At 42.0% G+C, this 27588-nt stretch overlaps 2 protein-coding genes across 2 annotated transcripts; both read right to left on the reverse strand.

Annotated features, from left to right (window-relative positions):
* Positions 1–1891: 1891 nt before the first annotated feature.
* tnfb (tumor necrosis factor b (TNF superfamily, member 2)) lies at positions 1892–5523 on the reverse strand. Its single transcript, XM_054781619.1, has 4 exons — positions 5283–5523; positions 5143–5194; positions 4995–5054; positions 1892–3996 (listed from the first exon to the last, which is right to left on the reverse strand). The coding sequence occupies exons 1-4, from the start codon at positions 5469–5471 to the stop codon at positions 3527–3529; spliced, it is 771 nt and encodes a 256-aa protein (XP_054637594.1). The 5' UTR covers positions 5472–5523; the 3' UTR covers positions 1892–3526.
* Positions 5524–17450: 11927 nt separating this feature from the next.
* On the reverse strand, positions 17451–22697 carry lta (lymphotoxin alpha (TNF superfamily, member 1)). Its single transcript, XM_054782055.1, has 6 exons — positions 22648–22697; positions 20561–20684; positions 20305–20356; positions 20216–20236; positions 20065–20097; positions 17451–17800 (listed from the first exon to the last, which is right to left on the reverse strand). Exons 2-6 carry the CDS (start codon positions 20678–20680, stop codon positions 17451–17453), a joined length of 576 nt encoding a protein of 191 aa, XP_054638030.1. The 5' UTR covers positions 20681–20684; positions 22648–22697.
* Positions 22698–27588: the final 4891 nt, after the last annotated feature.

A 27588-nucleotide genomic window follows, 5' to 3' on the forward strand; every position in this document is an offset into this window, starting at 1 on the left:
TGGAGTTTCCAGGAAGAGGAAATGAAAAAGTAGAGAACAATAAGACAATGTTTCAACGCGCTGCAAGACTGTGATGTCACACAGTATGATCTTTTTTTATAACAGACGCGTGATGACTGCTCGTGTGTCCCAGCCGAAGGCAGCGGAGGAATGTGGTGGGGAGGAGGTTTTTACAGTGTGTGTGTGTGTGTGTGTGTGTGTGGGAGGTGTCGTGTAGGTGTCACGGGGGAAAACCCCGTTGTGGGCTGAGGCTTCTGTGGGCCTCCACCTGACGCAGCAACACTCAAAGATGGAGGAAATTCCCAATTTGACCTCACACAAGGGAATATTTACAAGGATTTTGGGGCTGCATGGCTGGCCGGAGCTGTTTGACAACTTCCCCTCTCAAATGAGCGCGTGTTTGTTTATGTCGAACTTATTGATGTCTTTATTCAGAAGTAGAAGATTTGAACTGACAGAGCAAACACCAGGTTGCCACTTTAATATTCTGTTCAAATAATGTTAAATCATAATAAATGTAAATGTTTGTCATAGCTTCAGTAAAACAATAAATGCTCACAGAAACAATCATAATCATTTATTAGTCGATTAATCTGAAGCTTGTTTCAGTTAATGGAGTAATGGGTTGGGCCATAGATGGACCAAATCACTATGAAGCAAACACTTGCAGTTCGTGTTTGGGTCCGCAACGTATCAGAAAAGAGGCCAAAAACGCCCATCACTGTTTTCCAAAGTCAAAGCTGATATGTCTGAATATCTTCCATCCATCCATCCATTTTCTATGCCACTTCTCCTCTTTAGGGTCGCGGGGGTATGCTGGAGCCTATCCCAGCTGACTTTGGGCGACAGGCGGGGTACACCCTGGACTGGTGTCCAGCCAATGGCAGAGCACATATAGACAAACACACTCACACTCACATTCATACCTATGGACAATGTAGAGTCTCCAATGAAGCTAACCTGCATGTTTTTGGAATGTGGGAGGAAACCGGAGTACCCAGAAAACCCCCACACACACGGGGAGAACATGCAAACTTCACACAGAAATGCCCAAGTGAGAATCCAACCCAGGTCTTCCCATCTCCAGACTGTGACTGTGTAGCCAACATGCTAACCACTAGACTGTTTTGGCTAAAACACAAAAATAATAGGTTGCTTTCATGGATGACAAAGGAAATTAAAATATTCACGTTTGAGAAATCAGAGGATATTTACATATATAAATCAAAAAGTGATTAATTGATTACCAAAATAGTTGTCGATTAATCGGGTAATCATTTAACCATTGATTAATTGTTGCAGCTCAATGGCGATGTTCAACATTACAATGGATTGTTGATACGCTCTCACTGCGTGTCGGATTTAAGAACTATTATTAAAATCTAGCCTTTTCCTCGCTGAGTTGGGTCACCACTTTACTCGTCACCCAGAAGGAGTTGCACACAAGAGTGGCAGGAAATTGGGCCGAAGTCACAGATGAAGAAAAAAACAAAGCGGCGCCCTGGCGGACCCAAGGGGTGAAGTCACATGGTCAGATGCACCAGCATGGTTTTTTACCCTGTTAAAGCCGCATGTGATTGGTCAAAGTGTGTGGCAGCCTGTGTGTCAAGAATAAGCAGGGGGGTGGGGGTGAGCACCAGGAAAAACTTGGTGTTTGTGAATAGCAATCTTCTGGCAAAAAGTGTTACCTGGACGCTGCTTTTTCTTGTCCGTTTTGCACATTTCAAGTTACGGTATTTTTGGTTGTGTGATGCTTTGTTGATGTGGTTTTGTTTCACTGTAGATTCACAAATAATACACACAATCAGGACCTTTTTGTCTAGTAAGAGTGAGATTGGTCTTTGCTTTTGTGTTTCATAATTATTTATTGTGTTGCAATCTGTTCTGTTGAGTAGATAAACAAAGCCATATAAACAACAAATGTTTTTACACTAGAAATAGATTTTACACGTATTTTGGTAAACAATCTGAGGAGCCGTCTGGGAGCCATCCAGCCATCCATCTTCTGACGCTTATCCGGCCGGGTCGCGGGGGCAGCAGCCTAAGCAGGGAAGCTCAGGCTTCATCCACTTCGTCCAGCTCCTCCTGGCGGATCCTGAGGTGTTCCCAGGCCAGTTGTGAGACATAGTCTCTCCAACGTGTTCTGGGTCTTCCCCGTGGCCTCCTACCGGTCGGACGTGCCCTCCCGACTCCTCCCGTCCCCTGGGAGGAGTCCAGGAGGCATCCTGACCAGATGCCCGTGCCACCTCATCTGGCTCCTCTCAATGTGGAGAAGCAGCGGTTCTACTGTGCTTCTCACTTTATCTCTAAGGGAGAGCCCAGCCACCCTTCAGAGAAAACTCATTTTAGCTGCGTGTACCCGCCATCTTGTCCTTTGGGTCACTACCCGAAGCTCATGACCACAGGTGAGGGTAGGAACGTAGAACGACCCGTAAAGTGAGAGCTTTGCCTTTCGGCTCAGCTCCCTCTTCACCACAACTGATCAATGCGGAGTCCGCATCACTGCAGACGCTGCACCAATTCACCTGCCAGCCTCGCGTCCCAGCCTTCACTCACTCGTGAACAAGACCCCGAGGTACTTAAACCTCTGCACTTGGAGGAGGACCTCATCCCTGACCCGCAGACAGCACTCCACCCTTTTCCTTTTGGGATCCAGTTCTTTAAAAAGAGCCAAACTTTCCATGACAATTCCGCTGATTACGTCACCGCTACCATAATCCACCATTTATTTTTGTTGTGCCTCTGCTTAATAGATTTGATCTGCATGAGAGACTTGAGCTGTTGTGATTTCTGAGCGACTTTAAAGTAGTGTCACCTGAAATAAAGTTCTGTTTCGAGTTATGTTCCCCAAAAACTGTGTCATTGTTTTTGCACAATTGGTGTTTCTTATTATGCTGCCAAATATAAACTACAAGTAGTTGTTTGTTTTTGTTTCATCTTGTTGCCATGTCGAGACGTTCCCGTCATCATGATCGTGAGCCGTGTATTGCAAATCGTATCCTAACGTGAGCTACCCTGATATTCCCAGCGCTAACTTATTTGTAACACAGCCGTTTTGTTGTTGTCGTATTGAAACTTTACTCTCCATAAATAGCACCATGTCCCGATGCTTTAAATACAAATAAATAGAAATAAATAGACAGCAGATGTAAACTGGTACAGTTCATAAAGATGCTAAAGTTCATCTCCATTGAGATTCAAAGACTTCTTCATCATCGCATCGATGAATAAACGTGCAGACAAAAACGAAGAAACAAATATATATCCATCCATCCATATACTAGATATATGTATACTAGTATAAACCCCTGTGATCGGCTGGCAACCCGTCCAGCGTGTACCCCGCCTCTTGTCAAAGCCAGCTGAGACGAACTCCAGCTCACCTGTGACCCGAATAGGATAAACGGTGAAAAAAATCCTATTTGCTAAGCAAAAGGAATTGATCTTTGGTTCCTCAGCAGAGAGCAGAACCAGTCTTGTTGGGGGAGAAGTTCTGTGGGAGGTAGGCCACACTTTGAGGTGGGAGTCAAAGTGCAAACACGCCAAAGAAGGTCTTTCCACCGTCCGTCTCCAGCTCCGACAGCTGATTGGTCTCCGTCCACAGCCGGTCGCCCTTGTTGAGCTGGAAGACGGCGCCCAGGTACAAGGCGTTGTACCAGCCCTGCTTGGCGCGGTGATCGTTCTCGGCCGATCCTCCCTGCTGGCACGCCGACCTCACCGCGCTCATCAGGGACGCCTTGCGCCCCACCGAGTCGGAGTACCGCCAGATCCTGTGGCTGAGGGGCATGAAGTTCTTGCTCGCCATTTCATTCTCCTCCGCCTCCTCCTCGCTACAGGACACGCGAAAGGACGCCTGGCTGTAGACAAAGTAGAGGCCCGTGTGCGGGACGGCGATCTGGTTGTTGAGCAGGCGTAGGCCACCCTGAGCGAAGGCCTGACCCTGACCGTTCCTCCACTCCAGCTGTTCTGGCATACTCTGACCTCCAGTATGGATCCCTGGAAAAAAGAACATGAAAACATGGTAGAACAAGAATGTGTATACTCTGTTTCGTATTATGAGAATAAATACACTTAAACTTACTCAAATAAATGACACTTCTACTCCTATACTGTCTTATCAAGAAGCCCTTCAGACAATCTAGTAAAAGAGTCCATTTTCTGGTCACTTCTTTTCAGACAGTGAATCAACAGCGCCTCCAAGTGGTCAAGTATTGCACTCCATTTTGATTCAGTTGCTTCATACAGTGAGACTCCGATGATGCAAGTGATTATTTAGCAATATTCATACTGAAAGACTGAACAAAAACTGATCCATCGACTTTGCACCATTGAAGGACTGAACAAAGACTGAGTCATCGGTTTTACAACTTTTAAGGACTGGACATAGACTGATCCATGGGTTTTGCAACATTTAAGGACTAAACAAAGACGGATCCATGGGTTTTGCAACATTACGGTTCCACCAAAATGTAAACTGGGATCACTGGATTCAAAGTCCTTGCCGCTAGCCGTTACACTGTGGAACCAACATAAGACTTGGCCAGTGTTGCGAGCACTTTTGCTCAAGCACTTCAGTCCAGTGATACGAGTTCAAATCTTGGTAGAACCTTGAAAGTGGTTTGTTCAGGGATATTTGGGATATTTGGGATTTTCATTGGGCATTGGCATCCTTGCTGTTCTGTGGTGTAATGGTTGACACTCTGGGCTTTGAATCCAGAGATCGGAGTTCAAATCTTGGTGAAGGGAAGCTTGCCTACTCACAAGTAAATCTGTCTTTGTTTCAATTTTTGGGATTTTCATGGGCAGCAACAACATGCAGGTTCCATGGTGTAATGGTTAGCACTCTAGCGTTCAAACCTCATTAGAACCTGACATGTTATGACTGTAAATGCTCAATTCTCATCAGATGAAATATGATCAACCTTGCCAAGAGGACTTTTACAGTGTATGCATCCTTTGACCTAATGAATGAACTTTGTGAAGCCATGTCTCACCTTCTAAGTGAATGGCGGCCTTGGCTTTGCTGCTGATTCTCAGTAGGGTGTCGTGAGGATCTGAGCAGAGGGAGATAAACGCAAGCTTTGTCTCAAAGGGTTCCAGACACCTCAAAAGCCCAATAGACCAACACATCAACAAAAGTACCTGTTTTATCCTCTGGGTCCTCGACCAGCGCCTGAGTCGGGCCTGCAGGCGTCTGGATGTTAGGGAAAAGCAGAACATTAGAAAGCTGGAATGCATTCACAGCTTGAGGTGCTTTAATGAAAAAAAGTCTTTCTCAGTACCATGGGCTCGGATCTACCGTGCCAGTACCAGGCGAACAGCAGGACCAGGCCTAAGCACAGGGCGGCCACCAGGAGGCCCGCAGAGAGCTTCCACATCCATCCTGCAAACGATCTCTTCTCCACCACCACCACCGTCTTCTCCTCCAAGCCCGCCTCCGGGTCTGCCGGTGGCGAAGTGTACATCACCATGTTGCTGAGCTGAGATGCTTGCACACGCTAGACCGGTTTGTGCTGAGCTCGCAGAGCAGCCTGTCTTAGCTGCGCTGCTGGCAGAGTGAAGTAGCAGCGAGAGGGCCCGGCCTATTTATGCCCGTGCAGAAGGGAAACTCCCGTGATGTCACTGTGAAAGCGGAGACTGGAGGCAGCAAACAACGCAAGACAAGTCACCGATTTCTTTTCTTTTTTTTCTTCTTTGGTGGAGTTCTTCCAAAACATGGAAGCTGATAGCAGCCGTGGTCAGTTTGTTTTTTTTAACAAACACAGACACAAATATTGCATACAGGACACTTGGAGTCACCACTAAATGTGAAGCTTCAGACCTCAAACCAACAATCCACAAGTCATCCACAATTTGAGGTTATTTATACACGTTTTTGAGCGTGACGAGTCCAAAAAAATCCAAATGATCCCACACAGAATGCGCTGAAAAGTTGTCATTGGCACTGGACACCTTGACCGTACGGAAATGATCATGACCACGGAAGCTCCAAGGTGAACGCAGTCAACCTCGCATTTACGCACTTTTCCCATAGGAAATATTCATCATACAATGCAATAAAAATTGTAAAAAGAAGTGTGAAAGTTAACTCTGCTACCAAGGCTCAGGAGGTAGAGCAGATTGTCCAGAAACCAGTCACTGTTGTGTCCCTGGGCAAGACACTTCACCCAACTTGCCTCTGGTGCTGCCCACACTGGTGTACGAATGCGAATGAATGGTTGGTGGCGGTGGGACAGGCCGCAGCCGTGAATTGGCAGCCCCGTTTCCATCAGTCAACTCCTGGGCAGCTGTGGATACGGATGTAGATTGCCACCACCGGTGTGGGACTGACGCTGGGTGAAGCTTGGAATGCGAGTCCGCCTCCCTCAAGTAACTTCTTGTGTTGGTTCTTTGTAGATCGCTGAACTGAGGTCCAATCCAATCCAACTTTATTTGTAAAGCACTTTAAAAACAACCAAAGTGCTGTACGGAACAGTCTATAAAATACGTAAAAGCATATGTCAAATCAAATTAAAACATGAGAAATGTGTATAAAAATGACAACCAGGATAAACCACAATAAAAACAGATAAAAATGAAATGCACAACTAAACTAAAACAGAATAAAATACAATAAACAACACAAATAACTCAAACAGTGTCAAAGGCCAAAGGAAATAAATGTCTTCTTTTTTTTTAAAGGGCTTATGGTGAAAGCTGAAGTGTCACGTTATCACGTGTCAAGTTTTGAAACTTTTGTCCAAAGCCTCCTTGTTTGTATTTAAACAAAAAACAAAATAGCAATAGAACACAAGTATTAAGCCGCTTCAGCTTGTATTCTTTCCTTTGGCCAGCAGGGGGCCAACCTACTGTACTGTATGTCACTGCTGGTTAATTTGCTCATTAGTGAGCAGGATTGCGTAAACACTGCTTGTGCAATTTCTGCCAAAGAGCAGGAGCTGTGCGTGTGTGTGTGCGTGTGTGTGTGTGTGTGTGTGCGTGTGTGTGTGTGTTTGTGTGTGAGGACGCACAGTTTGCTACTGATCTTGATGGGGTTTTTTAAGTCTCGCTATACTCTTTAAGCTCTATTGAGTGACATTCTCACTGGGACATTTTAGCTACATTCACTTCCTTTTTGATCACAGGAGACAACATCACATGTCTGTCATCTGCACGTAGCGTTTTTTTTGTTCATTCGGGTGAAAGTAGGACAACAAAAATGGGTAAAATGACTTCTGATGTCATCAATGATGTACGCGCGTGTGTGTGTGTGTGTGTGTGTGCGTGTGGAGTCCACTGCAGGAAAATGTGTCGAAATTGTCAATTAGAGCACAATGTAGCTTGGAAGAATGTCTTAGACGGGGAAAATCTTTCAATTTTCTAGCTGAACAAACAGGTTTTAACACAACGGCCCGAGTCAGTTTCTTCAACATGTCACCGTCGTTGTGTGAACCCGTTCAGTGTGCTGCCGTTCATTTATTATATTATGAATATACCATCTTTCATGTTTGTGTATCGTAGCACGCGCAAAGTGACGACCCCACCCCCGCACTGTGCTTCCCACAGTGTCATGTGGTCAACGTGTAAACACAATACGCACCCACGTGTTACACACACACACGTATAAGTTCCACTACTCACTCGCCCACCTCATTTCTATTACCTCTTGGAAGATTTGCTAAGTGAAGTTCCTCCACGCTGACTTCCTCCCCCCAATGGGAATTGTGTAATGATGCAGACTGACATTCCCCAAAGAGACAAAGCTCTCTTTTCATGCACGCAGAACACTAGAAGAACAGCAGAACCCCCTCCAGCTGGAGCCTGCTTATCCAGGTGACCTTTTTTCCCCCCGCCGGGAATCTTTATCAGCGATCCCAGGCTGACATTTCCATCCAGCTCAAATTCCAGCGATGAAAATGAAAAATTAGATTCTTGCTGGGTGATGCGTCACAGCAAAACGTGAACGTGTGCCCCCTGGTGGATGTGAGCAGTACAGAAGATATACTGCATGCTTGCTTGTGGAACAAGTCACAAAGACACTTACAGTATGTTGCGTGGGGAAAAACAACAGCTTGCCCGTCTAAAATGAGACACATTTTCTTCTTGTTTAAGTTTGTTATATGTAAGGCAATTACGATGCCTTCACTCACCATTAAGTTTCCTTTAGCCCATTTCTGCTTCTGTGGTTATCATCACACTTTTCCTTTGTGGTCATTACCGGAAAAACAAAAAAGCCCCCCAGGAGTCTTAAACTTAAACAACTTCCTCCGTGCTGCCAGACACCTGGAAGCACTTCTTCTTACACGGTGTTGCTGTGAGTGCTTCTGGCCTCCCAGCATGCCTTGCGGCACTTGTTTTGCAAAAAGTTGCTAAAGTTACATGCTTGGAGTGTACTAAGTAGTTGTGTATCCCCCATGGTAGGAGTGGTTGCCCATTGTGTGTTTACTTACTGGACTTGTTACATGTTGTGCTGTCATTTTTTTGTTGGCACCGTGATTGTAGTTAGTGTGTGACAAGCTCACTGCCAGTTTAGTGTTGGCTATTGCTTGTCCAATCAAACAGTACTTTGTAGTTCTTTGTGGTCCTTTGGAAATATGTTCCACGTTACAGTCGTCCCTCGTTTATCGCTGTTAATTGGTTCCTGACCTGACCGTGATAAAGGAATCCCCGCAAAGTAGGATTCAGTATTAATAAATGGGAAGTCTTCCTAGTTAGAGCATAGAAACCCTGCCTTTCTAACATTATTAGAGCCCTGTAGATGTCAAATAACACCCCAATAGTCACTTTTACGGCCGCATGTTGGCCACACAGTCAGGAGATGGGGAACATCTGGGTTGGATTCTCACTTGGGCATTTTTGTGTGGAGTGTGCATGTTCTCCCCGTGGGTGTGTGGGTTTTCTGGGTACTCCAGTTTCCTCCCACATTCCAAAAACATGCATGTTAGCTTCATTGGAGACTCTAAATGGTCCATAGGTATGAATGGGAGTGTTTGTCTATATGTGCCCTGCCATTGGCTGGACACCAGTCCAGGGTGTACCCCGCCTGTCGCCCGGGTTGGGTATTTCATGATCATGACTATTTTTACTGAAGTTGTGCTTGTGAGTGAGGGAGCAGAAGGTTACTGAAGGAGGAATGTGGAAGACTGCATTGACAGGACAGGAATGCATACAGGTGAAATCATCATCATGGGAAGTCCCTGACAGTCCAGACCAGCATCTCAAACATCTCCTCCCGACCCCCCACACCCCTTCTTACAAGGAGGTCACGTTTTTTGGCATCGCTTGTTTCATTTTCTTTACATTCTCAGCAAATGCATGGACCTTAATGACATGATTTCGGGAGGATCCTCATGAGGATATGATGATATGATATGATATGATATGATATGATATGATATGATATGATATGATATGATATGACATGATATGACATGACATGATATGATATGATATGATTGATATGGTATGACATGATATGATATGATATGATATGATATGACATGATATGACATGACATGACATGATATGATATGATATGATATGATTTGATATGATATGATATGACATGACATGACATGACATGACATGACATGACATGACATGATATGATATGATATGATATGATATGATATGATATGATATGATATGATATGGGCCGCACGGTGGTCTAGTGGTTAGCATGTTGGCCAATACAGAAGCAGCCTGGAGATGGGAAGACCTGGGTTGGATTCTCCCTTGGGCATTTCTGTGTGGAGTTTGCATGTTCTCCCCGTGTGTGTGTGCCCTGCCATTGGCTGGACACCAGTCCAGGGTGTACCCTGCCTGTCGCCCAAAGTCAGCTGGGATAGGCTCCAGCATGCCCCCGAGACCCTAATGAGGAAGAAGCGGTATAGAAGATGGATGATATGATATGATATGATATGATATCATCTGATATGATATGATATGACATGATTGATATCGCTGGTCTTGGTTTAGGTCTCAGCACACCCTGACGATCTCGGGGCGGGAAGGAAATGATGGAGGGCTGTGAAGCAACAAAGGCGAAGTGAAGGCAGAGGAAGGTCACACGAGGCGTTTTCCGCATCAAGTGTGAATCGAAAGACAGAAAATGAAAGTTTTGATTTCTCTTTATCACTCATGTGGTGCGTGAGGACAGAACGTAGGTCATAATTAGACACCCATTCAAGGTGCTTTAGGATGTGGTAGCAGCTGAGACAGTTCACTTCGGTTCCTTTTAGTCTTTTTGCTGCTGATGTTTTCGTCAGTTTTTTTTTTTCTGTCAGGAGTCAGTCAGGAGCAGCAAATGAAAATAAACCATGCAAAATGTAAAACCTCTTTTTGTTCATTTTTATTTGCCAGGCTGGGCTAATGAGACAAAATGTGTTGTGTGAAGCTTTCGTTTTAAAATAATATCCAACTCATGCATTTGCTCATTTGAGCATGAGAATAAAAAATGCACACATCATCACATTTTACAAAGTTTCGCAATGTCTAATTACCGGGCTGCACCTGGTGATTCTTTCATCTGAAGCTGGTTCATTCATTGAGTAATCAGGGGTGTCCGAAGTGAGGCTCGGGGGCTATTTACTGCCGTGTTTTTATTGGCCCTGGGCACATTCTAAAAATACAATGAAACAAACAAACAAACAAAAACCAACGGTAAAAATAGGAAATTAAACTGACCAGGAATTTTACAAGAATAAAGGCGAAAAATTAAGAGAGTAAAGTCATCATATTAACAGAAAAAATAGTGTAAATTTGAAATATTATTAAATAAGGTTGCAATTTTTGGAAAATTAGGTTGGGAAAAAGTAACAATATTACTATAATAAAGTCCAAATATTATGAGAGTAAACTAATATTACCAGGAAATATTGTACAAGGAGAAAGTTGAAATTTTTGTAAAAATAAAAAAATAAAATCAAAAAGTCTAACGACAAAAGACACTTTGTTACCGGTAATACAAATCAGAGACGCAGGCTGTTTTTTTTCTTTCAATATAGAAAAGGCGTCTTGGTTTAGTAAATCTACAAGTGGCACTTTCCCCCCCCAAAGGCTGCATACTGAAAAATCTTTGATATTTGTATGTTGTTTTTTTGAAATATATATTTTGTAAAAAGATTCAACGTACAAAACCTACAGTATAATCAAAGATGAAGCTTAGTGTTACTTGTTAACAGTGTTAACATTCCAGCCTTTTCTCTTTCCACAGTACCTTCAGCTCTATTGTTCCCATTTTTACTGTTTTTTTTTGGTTTACCGGTAATTATTTTCCTACCAATAAAAAAGGAGCCGCAGGGCGCCAATGGCCCCCAGAGCACACTGTGGACACCCCTGGACTAAATGAAGAATGAATAAATGTGTTCTACTAAAAACAGTGCTTTGCTTTGTAACTGTTAAGCGTCCCTGCACTGACTGCTTATTAAAGTGCCAATTATTGAATGATTTGCATTTTACATGAAAAAAAAGTTGCTTCTGTTCCTCAAAACATGCAACTTTTCAACAAGTTATTCCGCCGGCGTTTCAGGCAGCCGCTTCAGGGAGGAGCGGGTTCGCCTTTGTAAGGAAACACCACCGTGAATGAGGAGTCCACTGGGGAAATATTTCCCCACACGAGCGTTCCTTCTCCTCACAACGACAGCATTTCATTCACATTGTGTACATTTCTGCGCGATCCCGCGTTTAACAGTAGATTCCGTTTACGCGACAGTCATCGGGCCCTACGCGTAGCACTAGCTTGCAATCTTGCGTCTCTTTGGTTCTGCCATTTCTGGGCACCCTTGGCAGTTTTTATTCTTTGTGGAGACACTGCCTGGTACAAGACAGCAGCACCGCCTAGTGTTTAAGCTACCAAGTACAAGAAAAGTTAAGTACATATTATATGCAGGCCAGAGTCCTTTTTTTTTTAAGATTTTGACACGGGCCAATTAAAAATGCATCGCAGGCTGCATTTGGCCCACGGGCTGTAGTTTGGACACCCCTGCCCTAGACGGACCAAATATGAAGCAAACACAAACAGCTCGTGGTTTGGTCCGCAACATATCAGAAAAGAGTTGTTGTTTTTCAAAGTCAAAGCTCATGAGTGCAAATATCTTGTTCCTTCTGGATGACAAAAGGAATTTAAAAAATGAAATCAGGATAGTTACATTTTCAAATCAAAAAAACATTCATCGGATACCAAAATGGTTATCCATGAATTGGAAAATGACTTCATCATCGATTCATTGATTCATTGTTGGTGCTCTCATTTAACATCCCAATCAACTTCACAGGACACCGTGAAGAATTGATTTTAACAGGGACAAAAAAACACGAAAAGCAAAACAAATAAGTTTAGAACTCAAAATGAACTTTATTCTGTCTCTTCTTTTTGTCTTTTTTCAAATTTCCCAACAAAACAGACCCGCCTGAGGAGGGGCCTACAGCAGCACCCGCTGCTCGGTGAGATGAGCTATACATGCGTTCATGCCAGTCAACAAAAGTCTCTTAACTAGATTTGTCGCTAGTCACGCACCTCGAGGGGTCTGAATATCTGCCAAACAATAGCTGGCAACACAGATCCCTTCTGCGCCTTCTTCTTATTCTCTGGCAGACCGGGTGCGTTATAATGTGTTTCTGAGCGAGGGCAAACAGGTAGCGGCACAAATAAACGAATGCTTGGGAAACACCGCATACATTAGAGCTGACGGGCAAGTGGAGTCCGTTTAAAAACCACACACTGAAGCTTGCCCAATAAAGAATTATTTAAGAAACCTGGAAGATCTAGCGTGACAGGTGTTTTTGTGGAAATTCCTGTTTAAAAAAAAAAACGTAACTGGAAAGAAAAAGCAACAATAACTTCTTAGAAACAAGGATGCACTGGTCCAATATTAGCAACCCAAGCAAAGGATCAGGTTTCACACATGAAAAGGAATCAACACTATGTCGGACTTTTGCAAATACTTCCTCAAAGTATTTCCTTATCCGACAAAGTGCAGACTGAACAGAAAGTGGACGTGACGTATAAAATGAAACTCTTATGAGCTATTTTTGATGTCTTCATCATATTTGTCCAAACAAATGTACCTTTACTTGCACCAGGCATTGAAATGAACAAGAAACCGAAGAAACAAGGGTGCTCTTTTGACTTTTTCCATGACTGGATATATGAACAACATGTACATGACAAAATGCGAGCAAGTGAAATATTGTAAGTGTCAACATGTCAAATATGTGGTGTGAATGAATGAGCAGGGGTGGGACATGGATCGGGGGTCGGATTAAATAGGCTCTGCTTCCTCCTGCTCCTTTTTAGACATGCTGAATTGTGCAAATGTATCCACGCAACCTTAACTTAGATGTAACTTGTTAAGCATGTCTGAAACTAAACTCTACCAGGGCCGTTTAAACTTTTTCCACCGAAGGCCGAATGCTGAAAAATCAGAAGATGCAAGGGGCCACTGTTATATTTTTACATATTTTTTTATATGGTCAATTTTGTAAAGAAAATAATTTTGCAATTTTTTGGTTAAAATTTTGTATTTTTTGTAAAAAAAAAAAACCATATTAAAAATTTTAATTTTTAAATTAAATTAAATTTTTTTGTTTACTTTTTTGTACAAATTTCATAATTTTCTTTGCATATGTATTTTTTAAACCATATGTTAGTATCAACATTTCAGCTTTTTGTCTGCAGATTCCGCATTTTACCATTTTTGTCTGTTTTTTCTTTTCTTTGGTTTAATTTTATTTCTACGTTGTGCCACGGGCCAGTAAAGAACAAGCCGTGGGCTGCAGATGGCTCCCGGGCCATACCATACAGCATGTGTTGTAGATGCAAGTAACATTGTAATGAACAAATAAATACACTTAGATGATTGGATCAACCATCAATTCAAATACAATAACAAACATGCCCACACACTCAGTAACATTACTACAGTAGCATTGCTGACATCTAGTGACCGGGGTAGAATACTACATGTCACGTCTTTAAATGTGTCCTCTGAATGCCTTATAGTTGTATTTTCCTTCACTTAGCCATTTTTATGCTTGAAAGTTCCTAATTTAGGCAAAAAAAGACATAAAATGTGCTTAAATATTCAGTGTTTTTTTTTTTTTTTACTAATATTAGACCACGAACGAGGAAACAGAGATCATTTATTGATTTATTTTGAAAACCTGAGAGAAGGCGTGGAATTCCAAGCACAAAGTGTCGAGGGACTACTTCTTCCTCGTCCTTGTACCACAATACAGCAGTAATGTGGTTCGACTACTGACTCCCTCGCAATATCGAGGTTTTCCAGAAATGAATGAATTCATAAATGTTTGCTGTTTCATGGTAGACTGCAGGCTTTGGAAATACCAGTGATATGTAGTATTCTGGTAGTACATTGCCTTAACGCTGCAAGAAGTCATGAAGTCAGCCATGGCATGTCCGACATGATAAAGTGAAAAAAGTTCTCCTCCCATCCCGTGTGGAATTGGTAAGTTTTTGGCTTCTTAAGTTACAAGGAAATACATTTGAGGCTAACTAGTTAGCTCGTGGCCGTCCCGAGTCCCTGCAGCATAAGACTTGCGATGTAAACAGTAAATAATCAGAGTGAAAGGTGACTGTAAACGTGTTATTTAATGTCTACAGGGCTCTAAGAATGTTCAAACCCGTTATTACAAAGTCACAAACAGGTTTTCTATGCTCTAGCTATGTAAATATTCCATTTATTAACACTGAATTCTATATGACTGAAATTCATTTGGGTCAGGAGCCAAAAAAACCGCACTGTACCTTGTAAAATTTATACAGTCTTTCTTAAACTGGCTCATATTGCTACATTGAGTTTTTTCACTCTACCCGTTCCACAGTTTGACGTCACATATTGACAAACTGCCAGTGTTTCATGTTGTACCTGCGTCCAAATATTTGAAACATGATTATTTTCCCCCTAAACAAGCCAATAAATTAAACCAATAACAATAATAATTAATAATGATCATTTTTAATAGGTAATTCAGAAAAGAAATAATAATAAATACATGTAAACGGCTGTTCAAATGCACTGTGCATCATATCGTTCTGTCTGCTGATGCACTTTTTACACACCAGAGACAACGTGCACACCACAAAAGAAACAAAAACAAGGCGCGAGCGCCAGAGGAAGTCCAGGAGGAAGTCGTGAGAGCTGATGGACGGTGACGTCACGCCACCGCCTTGCATGAGAGGTGCTGTTGTACTGTGCAAACATATGAGATCACAGCTCAGGACATTAAAACCCAGAACTCAATGAGTCAGACGCGTTTTTCACACGTGTGAACATTTGCCTTAATACCTCACACTCACGTCGTCACTAAAGCTCCAAATTCTTCTAATGCTTCTCAGCAAACAAGCACCCAAAACAACATCAAGGGAATAGCCTCGCCGTCTTTATTTTTATAGGAGTCAACGAGGGCGAGACCAAAATTCATTGCCGTCGTAACTGTCAGCGTGTGCGTGTGTGCATGGAAATTTTCTGGAAGGACCGGTTCTTGCAGCATGCTCATCAAGATGACATCATGGAGGCTGGAGAGGCTCAGCCAATGAGAAAAATCCACTCGCTTTCCGCAATATATCCTTTGACGAGGGAACGACACAGCACACACACACATTCAGTGATTACTGTTTAATAACAGCATATAATAATAAATATGAATAAATTAGTAAATGCCTGCCGTTTGCGCTAGAAAAAAGTACAATTCAATATGGGCGGGTGTCACAAGATCTCGCGAGATTAAAACGTGACAAGATTTCTAGTGAGCACTAGGCTGATAGGGACGATAACACATGAATGCGTGCATGTGCGTCTGCTTTCCTCGTCTCTCGCCTCCAAACAGGCAGGAAGAAGGTTCACTCTGTGCATTGGTCTCAGCACCTCGGCACATTTGTTCCATAGAACACCAGCATGAACGGAGTGAGCCTTTTTATCAGTCATACAATCTCTTTGTCTCGATGGGTGGAGGCTAGCATACACACAGAGTGCAGAAGTGTAGAAATGAAATTCCTAGATTTTTTCATTGTACTTTTCTTATAAATAATGTTAAAATCTTGTCTTGTCCCGTAGACCCAATCGCGTGCATCGTCTCATGTCTCGTGTCTCACTTTTTTTTACCAAGATATAAGAATGAATTAAGAAAATAAAAACAATTATTTAAAACATGTATTTTATAACAATAGCTTTATTTGATGAATATGCTACATTTAAAAGTCAATATTTGCTGTGCGGTTAGAACAAGAAAATGAATTACAATTAAATGATATAATTTTTATATTAGGCCGCACGGTGGTCTAGTGGTTAGCATGTTGGCCAACACAGGAACAGCCTGGAGATGGGAAGATCTGGGTTCGATTCTCCCTTGGGCATTTCTGAGTGGAGTTTGCATGTTCTCCCCGTGTGTGGGGGGGTTTTCTCCGGGTGCTCCGGTTTCCTCCCACATTCCAAAAACATGCAGGTTAGCTTCATTGGAGACTCTAAATTGCCCATAGATATGAATGTGAGTGTGAATGCTTGTTTGTCTATATGTGCCCTGCCATTGGCTGGTGACCAGTCCAGGGTGTACCCAGCACGCCCCCGCGACCCTAAAGAGGAGAAGCAGTATAGAAAATGGATGGATGGATTTTAATATTAGCACAACACAGCATTTAACACTCAACCAGTGCTTTACAGTTTGTCCAAAAAAATAGATTTTCATTTTAATAGTTTTATTTGATGAATATGTTACATTCAAAGAGTTTCCACCTGCAAATGCATTCTAATTCACTGCTACACTTTTGTTATGTCAGCGTACAATAACTCTCATTTAACGCTCAAAACAGATCAAGACATGTTGTGCAGGTAGCAGTAGAAAACAAGTAGCTTATTCAGGGATGTGATGAGGCCAGCGCGTTATTATTAATCCATCCTAAAAGTCTAATAATAGAATAAAGTGGCCGTCTTGCATCACAAAGGGTGTGTGTATGCATTCAATATGGCTGCTATTGCGAAGCGTCGTGTGTGTCATGTCATGTTTTGGCAACGTGCTAAAAGGCGCTGTGGGACAATTGTTGGCTTGTGTCGTGTTTGAAAGGAACGCGGTGATGTCAGCGTGTGATTGCGAAAAAGCACAACCTGGTTTATGTTAGGAGGAAATAGCGCCACCCCGTGGCCAGGGTGCAACTGACAGCTTTATAAATGTTTTTTAAAGACTGTGAAGCAAATGCATTCGTTCATTTTCTATAGCGCTTGTCCTCATTAGGGCCCCGGTTGAGCTGGACCTATCCCGGCTGACTTTGACGAGAGGCGTGGTACACCTTGGGGATTCAAACCCTTGAACTACTGACTGTGAGGCAGACATGCGACTGCAATAAATAGAAACACATTAAAGCTCTGACAAGGTTAAACTGACAAATGATGAATGAAAAGGTCAGTCAGAAAGGCAAATGCAAAGAATTCAGTCTACCACCAAACCACGAGGGCCTGCTAATGGAGCTCAAAGGCCCCCCAAAATGTGTCCTCGGTCAGGAAGTCTCCGCTGATATTCACACTGACGCTGTCTCCCTCCTGGAGTCGTACCATCTTGGCCACCCACACGGACCCCGTGGTTGTGTTCGGGAAGGTCCCCTCCACCAATTTCCTGGTGCTTTTACCGCCCGTGGCGTTCCTCGTCACAATCACCGACTTGGCTTTGCTGCTGGCGCCTTTGGCAAAGGTGACGTGGGCGTACAGGAAGTAGACGCCATCCTTGGCGCTCTGGATGGAGTCGTCGCGCAGCGCCAGGGTGCAGGGGTCGCACGTGGGGGAGCACTTCTGCCAGCGCCGCTTGTCGGAAACTGTGGGATGTCAAAGATGACATTTTAGATTACATTTTATTATATTAGAATTGGATTAACATTTAAATACAGTTTGAGTAAGCCCCCAGTTTTCATCAAACATTTTACACTATCTCAGTTTTCATACACTATTTCACGTAACAAACCCTGTACGATATTGTTCCGTGAAACGGAGTGCAAAAACAAAGCACCTAACATAGGCCCGTCACAATAATCGATAAATAGATTAATCGAATGATTATAAAATACAGGTTGATAATTATGACTCCCTCGATAAATTGACATGTGCACGTGTGCGCGTGTTTGCGTGTCTGCTCGTCTCTCTGTGCCGCACAGGCTGGATGACAAGAGAGTTCACTCTGCATCTGTCTAGACGCATTGGTTCTATAGTGGAATGAATGGAGAGAGTGGGCTCTCATCTCATTCAGCCTCTTTGTGGAGGCGGGGCTACTAGCTACTACCCTACTAACCTACAGCGGTTAGCTTTGTGAGCCAGAATGACGGCACACAGGAGATAGTTTTTAAGGTGAATTCCACAGCCCCATATTTCTATTTTAAACAGAATGAACACAGTGAGTGCATGAACACTGATGACCAACGCGGACAGTTTTCTCAACTGGGAAAAAAAAAAACACCGATGGAGGTGCTCGGGCAGCGGAGCCTTTGTGCCGACAGTCAACGCTTACGGAGACGTTTGGTCGGCAAATATGAACAAAACAGTGCAAAATGGGGCGCACTCACAGACAGTGTCGCAGGCTACACCGGAAAAACATACATACAGGCAACTTCTGTGTCAAGCTAATGTCTCACATGGTACACTGGACACTGTACTTGAGTACTATCTAGTGGTTCAAATGTGAATTATACCTCATTAAACAAAATAATGAAAAATGGCCCCCCAAAAATTGCTGATAGAATTGATTATCTACGATAATTTGTACCACAATTATTATAATTAAAAAAGTGATAATATATCGAGAAAAAGTAATAATTTTACAAGAATAACGTTCCTCATTTTATGAGGAAAAATAACATTATTTAGTTGCACATAGTTGAAATATTACAGAAAAAAGACGTTATCTTCTGAAGATGTAATTTTATGAGAAACAAAAGAAAAAAATGAGAAATAAAGTTGTATTTTTGGAAAATTTGGTTATGAAGAAAGTTGTAATATTCCGAGAATAAAGTTAAAATATTATGGGAATAAAGCAAGCAAAGATTATCTCAGTGGAAATATTTGGAAACTTAATATCCATGGGGGACAAACAGAGCAAGAGAGTGAAGCTGATAATCATAATACGCTTTTTCATCCATATCACAAAGCTGAGTTGCTGTTTTTTCTTTGAAGAAAATAAATAAAAATAAAAATTAAATGAAAAATAAGTGGCCCTTGCATCCTTTTATTTTTGGCCCTCGTAGGAAAAAAAAATTGAACACCTAAAAGACAAAACCAAAAAAAAGATGTCCTCTATTTTGTCCCATGTTTTGTATGTACATTCATTTTGTGTCGTGCCCATTGCATCATTTAAAGAACGTTTTCTTGGTGCCAAAATTCAACTCGGCCGCGTACCCGTCCTCCTACATCTTTCAGAATGACTTTCGGCGGACTGAAACTGGCCTGAACCTGCTGCAGACCGCTCTTGTGGGAGTTTTGACAACACCTGTCAAAGTGCTTCGCAGAAGATGTCGGCGTGTGTCATTCCCGATGCTCCGCGGGCCCTTTGCTACACTCAGGCCCACAGGCCAGAATGGGACATAACTTTCTGCTCGAAATTTAAGTTTCTTTTTATCTTTATACTTTTATTGTTGAACTCAACGTAAGGACAAAAAACATCAATTACATAACCACACTACTCACCATACTTCCTTCAAAGCTAGTATTTTTCACTTATTGCCCCCGAAATGTTGATCCTCTTCCACACGATGGTCATAAGGAGACCCCACGCTATCATGGGGCGACCATTGCACTTACTGATGATGATTGCAACGTTTGTTTAAAAATTGTCAACTGCCCAGAGAGCCACAGTGAGGTGAAGCAATCCTCTTTGATGGTGTCCCTCAGGGGTCCACTCTGAGTCCCCTCTTATTTGTGATATTTGTGCTATAAACTTCAAACAACTTCTACCTATGCTGATGAGACACGATTGTATGTTTGAGCATGATAACGTCTATCTTAGGGGTACATCGTAATATGACTTTTTTTTTTTTTTTTTTTTTTACAAACCAATGCTCATTTAAGCCAATCCAAACCCAAGACTGCTTACATTTCATCAGCTCTATGTACGAAGAGGATGGTCCTGAAAAGAAACAAAACATTTTCAGCACCGTTTACTAAAAAGCTATCATACATACAGTAAATATAAAACCTATACAAACTTCAAAGACAAACAAATTCATGAAGGAACTGGCATTTACCGACGGACTTCAGCGGAGCTCCTGTGAAAAGAAAGGACAGTCAAATGTCAGTAAGCATGTAAAGCAATATGAGGTTAAAGGTTGTGTACCTGTTGGATAGAAATGATCGGCGCTCTTCAGTGTAGGTAGCGCAAGTCCATCCTAAAAGAGAAACCACAAAGCTGCTTTATAGAACGTTCACAGAACACTGAAGAACATTTACCATGACTGCTTACATCATACATTTCATAGTCAAAAGGTGTTTGTTTTCATTTTTGACAGTGCTACTGGCCAGGGAACCTTCATGGAAACCACCTGAGCGCTTTATGCGACTCCAGGTGTCGTGCGTGGTGCGGACAAACTGACCTTGTTGGATTTTGCTTTGATGGAAGCGAGAAGCGCCGCCATAACCACCATGGCCAGGGTGAGGAGACCACACCACACCTGCAGCAGCACGTTCTTGTTGGACAATGACACAGCCTTCATTGTTCTGTCAAACCACACAAAAACAGGTGCGTTGCTTATTGGCTTGTTTGTCTCCTTTGGCCAACTAAGTCCCCGCTGCTCACTCACATCAGTATGGGGAACCGACTGACTGCTGCTATGTCAACTACCTAGCTCGCTTTTTGCATGTTGAATTTCTTTGTCATACCACATTTTGGTGAATGACTGCAAATGATATACTTCAAGTATCCTTCCTATGTCAAGCTGCACCCTTTCTAGTATTGGTTGCCAGAGCGACCCCTCTCTAGATGCAGAACACCCATTTTGCCCAAGGGGGTGCATTCTCGGCAAAAGCGCAGAGGAAGTACATTGCTGCAATGAAGCAGACGAGTAATCTGACACCGCGTTCACTGCCACAATGATTGACAGCACACGGCTGGTGTTGTAATGGTACAGCTGCTGCTTTTTAAGGCAGAGTGTGCAGGTTTGATCCCAGCATTGAACATTTTTAAAATTCTGTTAATTTGTTGTTTTGCACTAAAAATTATTTATTGAACAATTTTTGTCTTATCTACTGTATTGCTATTACTCCAAAACATGCATCTAAATAAATGTCTTTTTTTGTGCATGTTTGTCACACTTAAATGTTTCAGATCATCAAACAAATTTAAATATTAGTTAGTGACAAGACAAACAAACACTAAAAAAACTAAAATTAAGAACTGGTTGGGCCCCCCTTAGCAGCAACAACTGCAATCAAGCGTTTGTGATAACTTGCAATGAGTCTCTTCCAGCGCTGTGGAGGAATTTTGCAGAATTGTTGTCATTCAGCCACATTGGAGGCTTTTCCAACATGAAGCACCTTTTTAAGGTCATGACACAGCATCTCGATAGGATTCAGGTCAGGACTTGGACTAGACCACTCCAAAGTCTTCAGCCATTCAGAGGTGGACTTGCTGGTGTGTTTTGGATCATTGTCCTGCTGCAGAACCCAAGTTGCTTTCAGCTTGAGGTCACCAACAGATGGTTGGACATTCTCCTTCAGGATTTTTTGGTAGACAGCAGAATTCATGGTTTCATTTATCACAGCAAGTCTTCCCGGTCCTGAAGCAGCAAAACAGCCCCAGACCATCACACTACCACCACCATATTTTACTGTTGGTAAAATGTTCTTTTTCTGGAATGTGGCGTTACTTTTACGCCAGATGTAATGGGACACACACTTTCCAAAAAGTTCAACTTTTGCCTCGTCAGAGTATTTTCCCAGAGGTCTTGGGGAGCATCAAGACATTTTCTGGCAAAATTGAGACAAGCCTTAATGTTCTTTTTGTCCAGCAGTGGTTTTGGTGAGTGGGGGGGTCCTCCCTTAAAAATCAAAGGTTTCATTTCAAAACTGCATTTTGTGTTCAATTGTGTTGCCATTGATTAATATTTCAATTAGTTTGGTGATCTGAAACATTTAAGTGTGAAAAACATGCAAAAAAATAACAAATCAGCACAGGGGCAAACACTTTTTCACACACCACTGTATATAATTTAATATAAATTTATAATATAACATTTTGAATATATATATATGTATATATATATATATATATATATATATATATATATATATATATATATAATTTTATATAAATATGTAATTTATCATATTTATTATTTATTTATCTAAATTATACATAAATTTAAATAAAATGTAATTAATTAAATAGCTTCGTCCTAAAATGTGTTTTTGCAAAGCACATTGTGTATGAAATCTCTCTGAATAACCCTACTTTGCCTTGACTAATAAATGGCTGCCTCCATATCACACATAAACAGAACTATGTTTTTCAGATTTGTCAGTTATTAGTTCAACTTTTAAAAGCTAATCAATTTTGTAGGTATAATATTTTTCATTATGCGGATGGATTGAAAACTAGCAGTGTGCAACAGATAGTTCACATATTGATCAGTAAGAATAAACCACAATGTCAGAAATGGATTCATATCTATAAGAGACTCACCCGGCGTGTGTTGCACTCTCTCTGCCCAAATTCAACTGATGCCTCTGCCTGATCACTTTGAGGGTTTTTTTCCCCCCAGCCGTGTGTGAAGATGAGATGTTTATTTCCTCCTTTGTGGTTTGACAGGGAGGAAGACGGAGGCTGTGGCGTAGGTGGCTCCCTTGGAGGGCCGTCGAATGTGTTACGTTTTAGGCGAAACTGAGAAACACCACATGAAACCTGTATTGGATGCATGAAACCAAAATCCAGTGTGATTCATCAACACTTTCTAATTACACCCTGCGCTGTTATTTTTGAACAATTAATTTTCCTACTACATAAAATTTTCTAAATGTATAAAAGGTGAACAGAACTTTTAAAGTGCTGTATGCAATTGGTGGTGACCTAGAAAGACTTCATTCTGTGGTGTGGACCCTCACAGGCAGCGTTCATAGTGTTGTGGGTGGTTTGTGAATTCCCACATTTATAGGTCACCATCTTACTTACCATCTTAGTTCTCTGCGCGGTGTCCTGCAGTAAATCGTTTACGGACGCCCCCTTTAAATCGTCTTGTACCTGCCTTATGCCGTCCATCAGTACATTTGCCGAAATGGACCGAAATAATGAAAAATATCACACAATTAAATATAATTGTAAAAGTTCTAGTTTATTCCACATAATGTGGCTTGGTTGGCATTTGAATGAGTTGCTATGTGCCACAACGTGCCCACTGAGGTGCACACTGAGGATGAGAATCCTGCTAGTGTTGTAACATGATTGATGTTATACCGTAAATGCATATAAATGTGGACTACACTGCTTGCACTAATGATATTAGTTCATTTTAGTAGGGGTGCACAAATTAGAATTTTCTGGCCGATCACCGACCTTTAAACAGCCCGACCTGCTGATTCCGATTTTTTTTTTTAATAACTGTCAGCATGCACCAAGGGTGTCCAAAGTGCAGCCCTCATTTTTCACTGTGTTGCCCTCGCTGGAAAAAGTTTGGACACCCCTTCCATACACCTTCAATCCAGTCTTATTTTGTTGTAAAACACTGAACAATACCAGTGTAACAAAACAAACTTGTTGTTTTAACTGCACGTGAGATAGTTCTCTCAAATAGAAATTAAAAGTTCTGAAAATTGCTGTCCAAACTACTAAATTATATCAGTTTCTTTTGTCTTTTATTTTTCACATTTTAATAACAAACAAAACAACAGGTAACACTGTAAACCTGATTTAAGCCTCCTACTGCAAATAAAGTTCACAGAGACCCGAAAATGGCTGGTCGTCCATTGCCATGAACGCCATTATTTTCCTTGCTCTTTTCACTGCTCATTAGCACGAACAGCGGGCTGGTGCCTGACTCTTTGCTCAGGCTGGCTTTAGCTTTCGCCTTAGCCTTAGCAGAGCAAAAGGAGACAAGTGGTAGATAAGATCAGTGGGCCTCATTCACGAAACGTTCTAACGCACAAATGTGTTCTTAAAGCCTTCTTACGAAGATTTTTGGCATTCACGAAACGTGTTCTCAACTCACAGTTCTTAGATCTAAGAACAAATTCTACGAACACTCAGGAGGACTCTTACGCACAAGCAAAGCTTGCACTTTCAATGCGCAATCGCCCTCATGATGGATTTTGCAACCTGATCCCAAAAAATGTAGTGCAAATAAAATATCCCAACAATTATTTATCATCAAAACAACTAAAATATACTCCATGGATAAATATATATTCAAATCCCAATTCATCAAAAAAAAAGGCTGGCTGGACGTGCGCTGCACAGAGAGAGAATGTAAAGGGACCATTAGATTTATTTGCTGAAAGCCACCAATATTTGATGTCCTGCTTCAGGCTTCAGGCTTCCCTCTCTGTTCTTGCAGGTGTGCATCAGAATAACATCGCAATGAAACGTGGTGTGTCTATTGCGCCTCCCGCCACGTCTTGAGCCAGAGCACGGGGCTGCTGTATTAATTAGGCAGCGACTAATCAAATGTAACCACAGAAAAAATACATTGTCACACACAAACTATGTATTTTGACTTTATTTTTCCATCATGATTGTGTAAATATTTTCTAGAGTTTCCGAAATGGTTTGGTTTCTGATTGATGGTCCACCTCCCGTTTCCTCCAGATCCCTCCGGTGCAGTCTAATCTTTTTTTTTGAGTCTATTTTAAGTCAAAACACTTCTTTTTAACCTCTGCGGTGGTGCGTTTCTCCGTGGAAACGGCATTTATGTTTCCTGCAATGGTGCTCCATGCCGACTCTTTTTGGATGGCCTGATGACCGGTGGATACACGTGAAAATAAGGTGGTCTTGTGTTCGCTCACTCCTTGTAAAAGCACCTCTATTTCAGTAGAATTGAAGTTTTTCTTCTGTTTGTTGTCCAGCTGCTCCTCAGTCTTGCCCTTGCGCGTTGCCATCTCCGCCTCCAGCTGCCCGTTGCGCACGGCACATTTTTTACCTTATATAGGAAATAATAGGCGGTGACCTATGCAAATTAGGCCTTACATGCACGGGCATCGCAGTTGGCATTCATGAACCTAAGAACACCGGTGCGAACGATTATCCCTACTTAAGAACGTGTCGTGAATGCGGCGCAGTTTCCAACCCGCGCCTTCTTAAGTACACTTCTTAAGAAGACTTTTAAGAAGATGTTCGTGAATGAGGCCCAGTGCATCTAAGTGGATCTAAGTAAGTATATGTTCCAAGATTAAGATTAGCTCAACTGCGATGTGATTCTTGTTTGTGGTGTCCCTCAGGGTGCTATTCTGTGTCCCCTCTTATTTGTAAATTGTGGCATTAGTTTCCCATTTCTTGTACATTTTGCGGCTTAATCAGTTCAGTGCATACGAAAGCTCAATAAGGAAATCCCACAAGGACTGAATGATCACCACTTATGCAGACAATACCTGATTTTTGTGTATATTTCAGAGTGATACCACAAATACATTTCTTAAAAACATATTATACGGTGCCCTCCAGAAGTATTGGAACAGTGAGGGCAATTCCTTTATTCTTGCTGTAGACTAAAACATTTGGGTTTTTCTTCCAAAAATTAATATGAGACCAGAGAGCAACATTTCAGCTTTTATTTCCATCATTTACATCATCAATAAATACGATGCTCAGTTTCAGATTGGGTAGGATAGGTTTTGCCTGTGTAGACTGCATTAGAGGAGAAAACAACACAAAAACCAGAGAGTGTCTATGGGTGAAAAACACACAATTGGCAATATGAGAGAAGATGGAAAATCCTGACACAAAGGTTTTATGAACTTGTGAATTTTTGAGGCTCATCTTTGTACTTTTTGGCAAATTCCCTTCCTATTCTTTTTGCTAATGAGTGATTTGCATCTTCTGGTTTAGCCATTGTAGTTTTATTCATTAAGTCTTCACTCCTTCACAGTTGTTTTAGAGTCTTTCTTTACAGCTCTCAGAATTTATTTGTCATCAACTTCTGATGTTTTCCTTGGTCTACCTGTTGTATTTATGTTTATGTTTATTTTTCATCTACAGGACATTCCAAATGGTTGTACTGGCTATGACCCATGTTTGATTGATTTTCCATCTTCTGTCAGATTGGCAATTGCTTATCTGCTTTTCATGTCGTTTTCACCTCTAAATGCAGTCTACACAGGCAGAACTTACCTGGGCAACAAAACACACACACACAAAATTAAAAAATTGTCCTCACTGTTTCAATACTTCTTGAGGGCCATGTGGTTGCTTGACTGAAGTAAAAAAAAAAAATTCTACTTTGTGTGCAATGGTGAGGTTAAGCTCAAGTTCAAGATGTGCATACTGAACCTCAATCAAATCCAACAAAAATAGAATGATGACCAAATACACTACTATATGCAGATGATACTTGGCGCCCCAAAGCACCACTTCCTTGTTTTCAGCACGCTCTTAATCAATTTAATGCTAGGCTTTGCAAACAGGAAGTGGTTGAAATGGTTTGAAAGAGGAGTAAAGGAAGCTATTTTTGTCAAACAACAGAACCCATCATTGAATCGGAATGGTGGTTTGAGGTTCAATTTGGACCCTGTGTTCAGCAGGTTACTGAGACCAAAACCCACAGCTCTTAGTCTTGCAAATGAGGTGAAGGCAGGGCCGAGCCAGAACAATAGATGCTAACAAGCCAGTATCAGAGTCGTTCATACCCAATTCAGGGAGCGACACTTCCCTTTTATCGTAGGTGTGAATAACAGGATAGGATTATACCACTGTAAAGATGAGGAATGCAGGCTTAGTGTAACGAACCAATAGGAGGAGGGTGTTGGCACACCAATTCCGCCCACTCTTACTGTATTTAAGGCCTAAGCTACCAGCACTTATTAGTTTGCTGACGAAGCTCTTCGGATGAGGAGCGAAACGTCCGACACCTTCTACACAGAAGTACAGATGACGTCTCAAGAAGCCTTTTCCTCAAACAGGAAGTAGTTTGCCACTAATTCTCACTCGGGCGCACACAGTGACGGAATGCCCTGCTTGGAGTTCCTGGGCAGGTGAGCTTCAGTGTCCTCTTTCAGAGTCCCTTACAGAGCATTTATTGCAACCCGAGACAAGCTCAAAGTTTCATCTTTCTTTAGAGTCGGCTCCACGGGGCGTCCCCAAACAACCAGTGTAGCTTCACTTGGATTATGTAAATGTCACCAGCTTTCTCCTTACTCATCTGTGTCAAACACACAGACACACACATACACACACACACACATAAACAAATACAATAGACACCTACACAATTCACAGAGGCGGGCTGTGTGTGGCTCGCTGGGTGCCGTCCCTCCTTGTATTACACTTTAAGCAGGCGTGTAAACATTTTGATGACACATAAAGCTATACAGGAGAAGCTCTCGTCTCCACATCATCGCTCATGAATCAGTAGGATGGGAGTTCCATGAAGGAATGTGTTTATAATGCCAGAATCAATGTGTCACAATTGTAAATTATGGT

This window comes from Dunckerocampus dactyliophorus, chromosome 7, assembly GCF_027744805.1.
Source record: "Dunckerocampus dactyliophorus isolate RoL2022-P2 chromosome 7, RoL_Ddac_1.1, whole genome shotgun sequence".
Lineage (NCBI taxonomy): Eukaryota > Metazoa > Chordata > Actinopteri > Syngnathiformes > Syngnathidae > Dunckerocampus > Dunckerocampus dactyliophorus.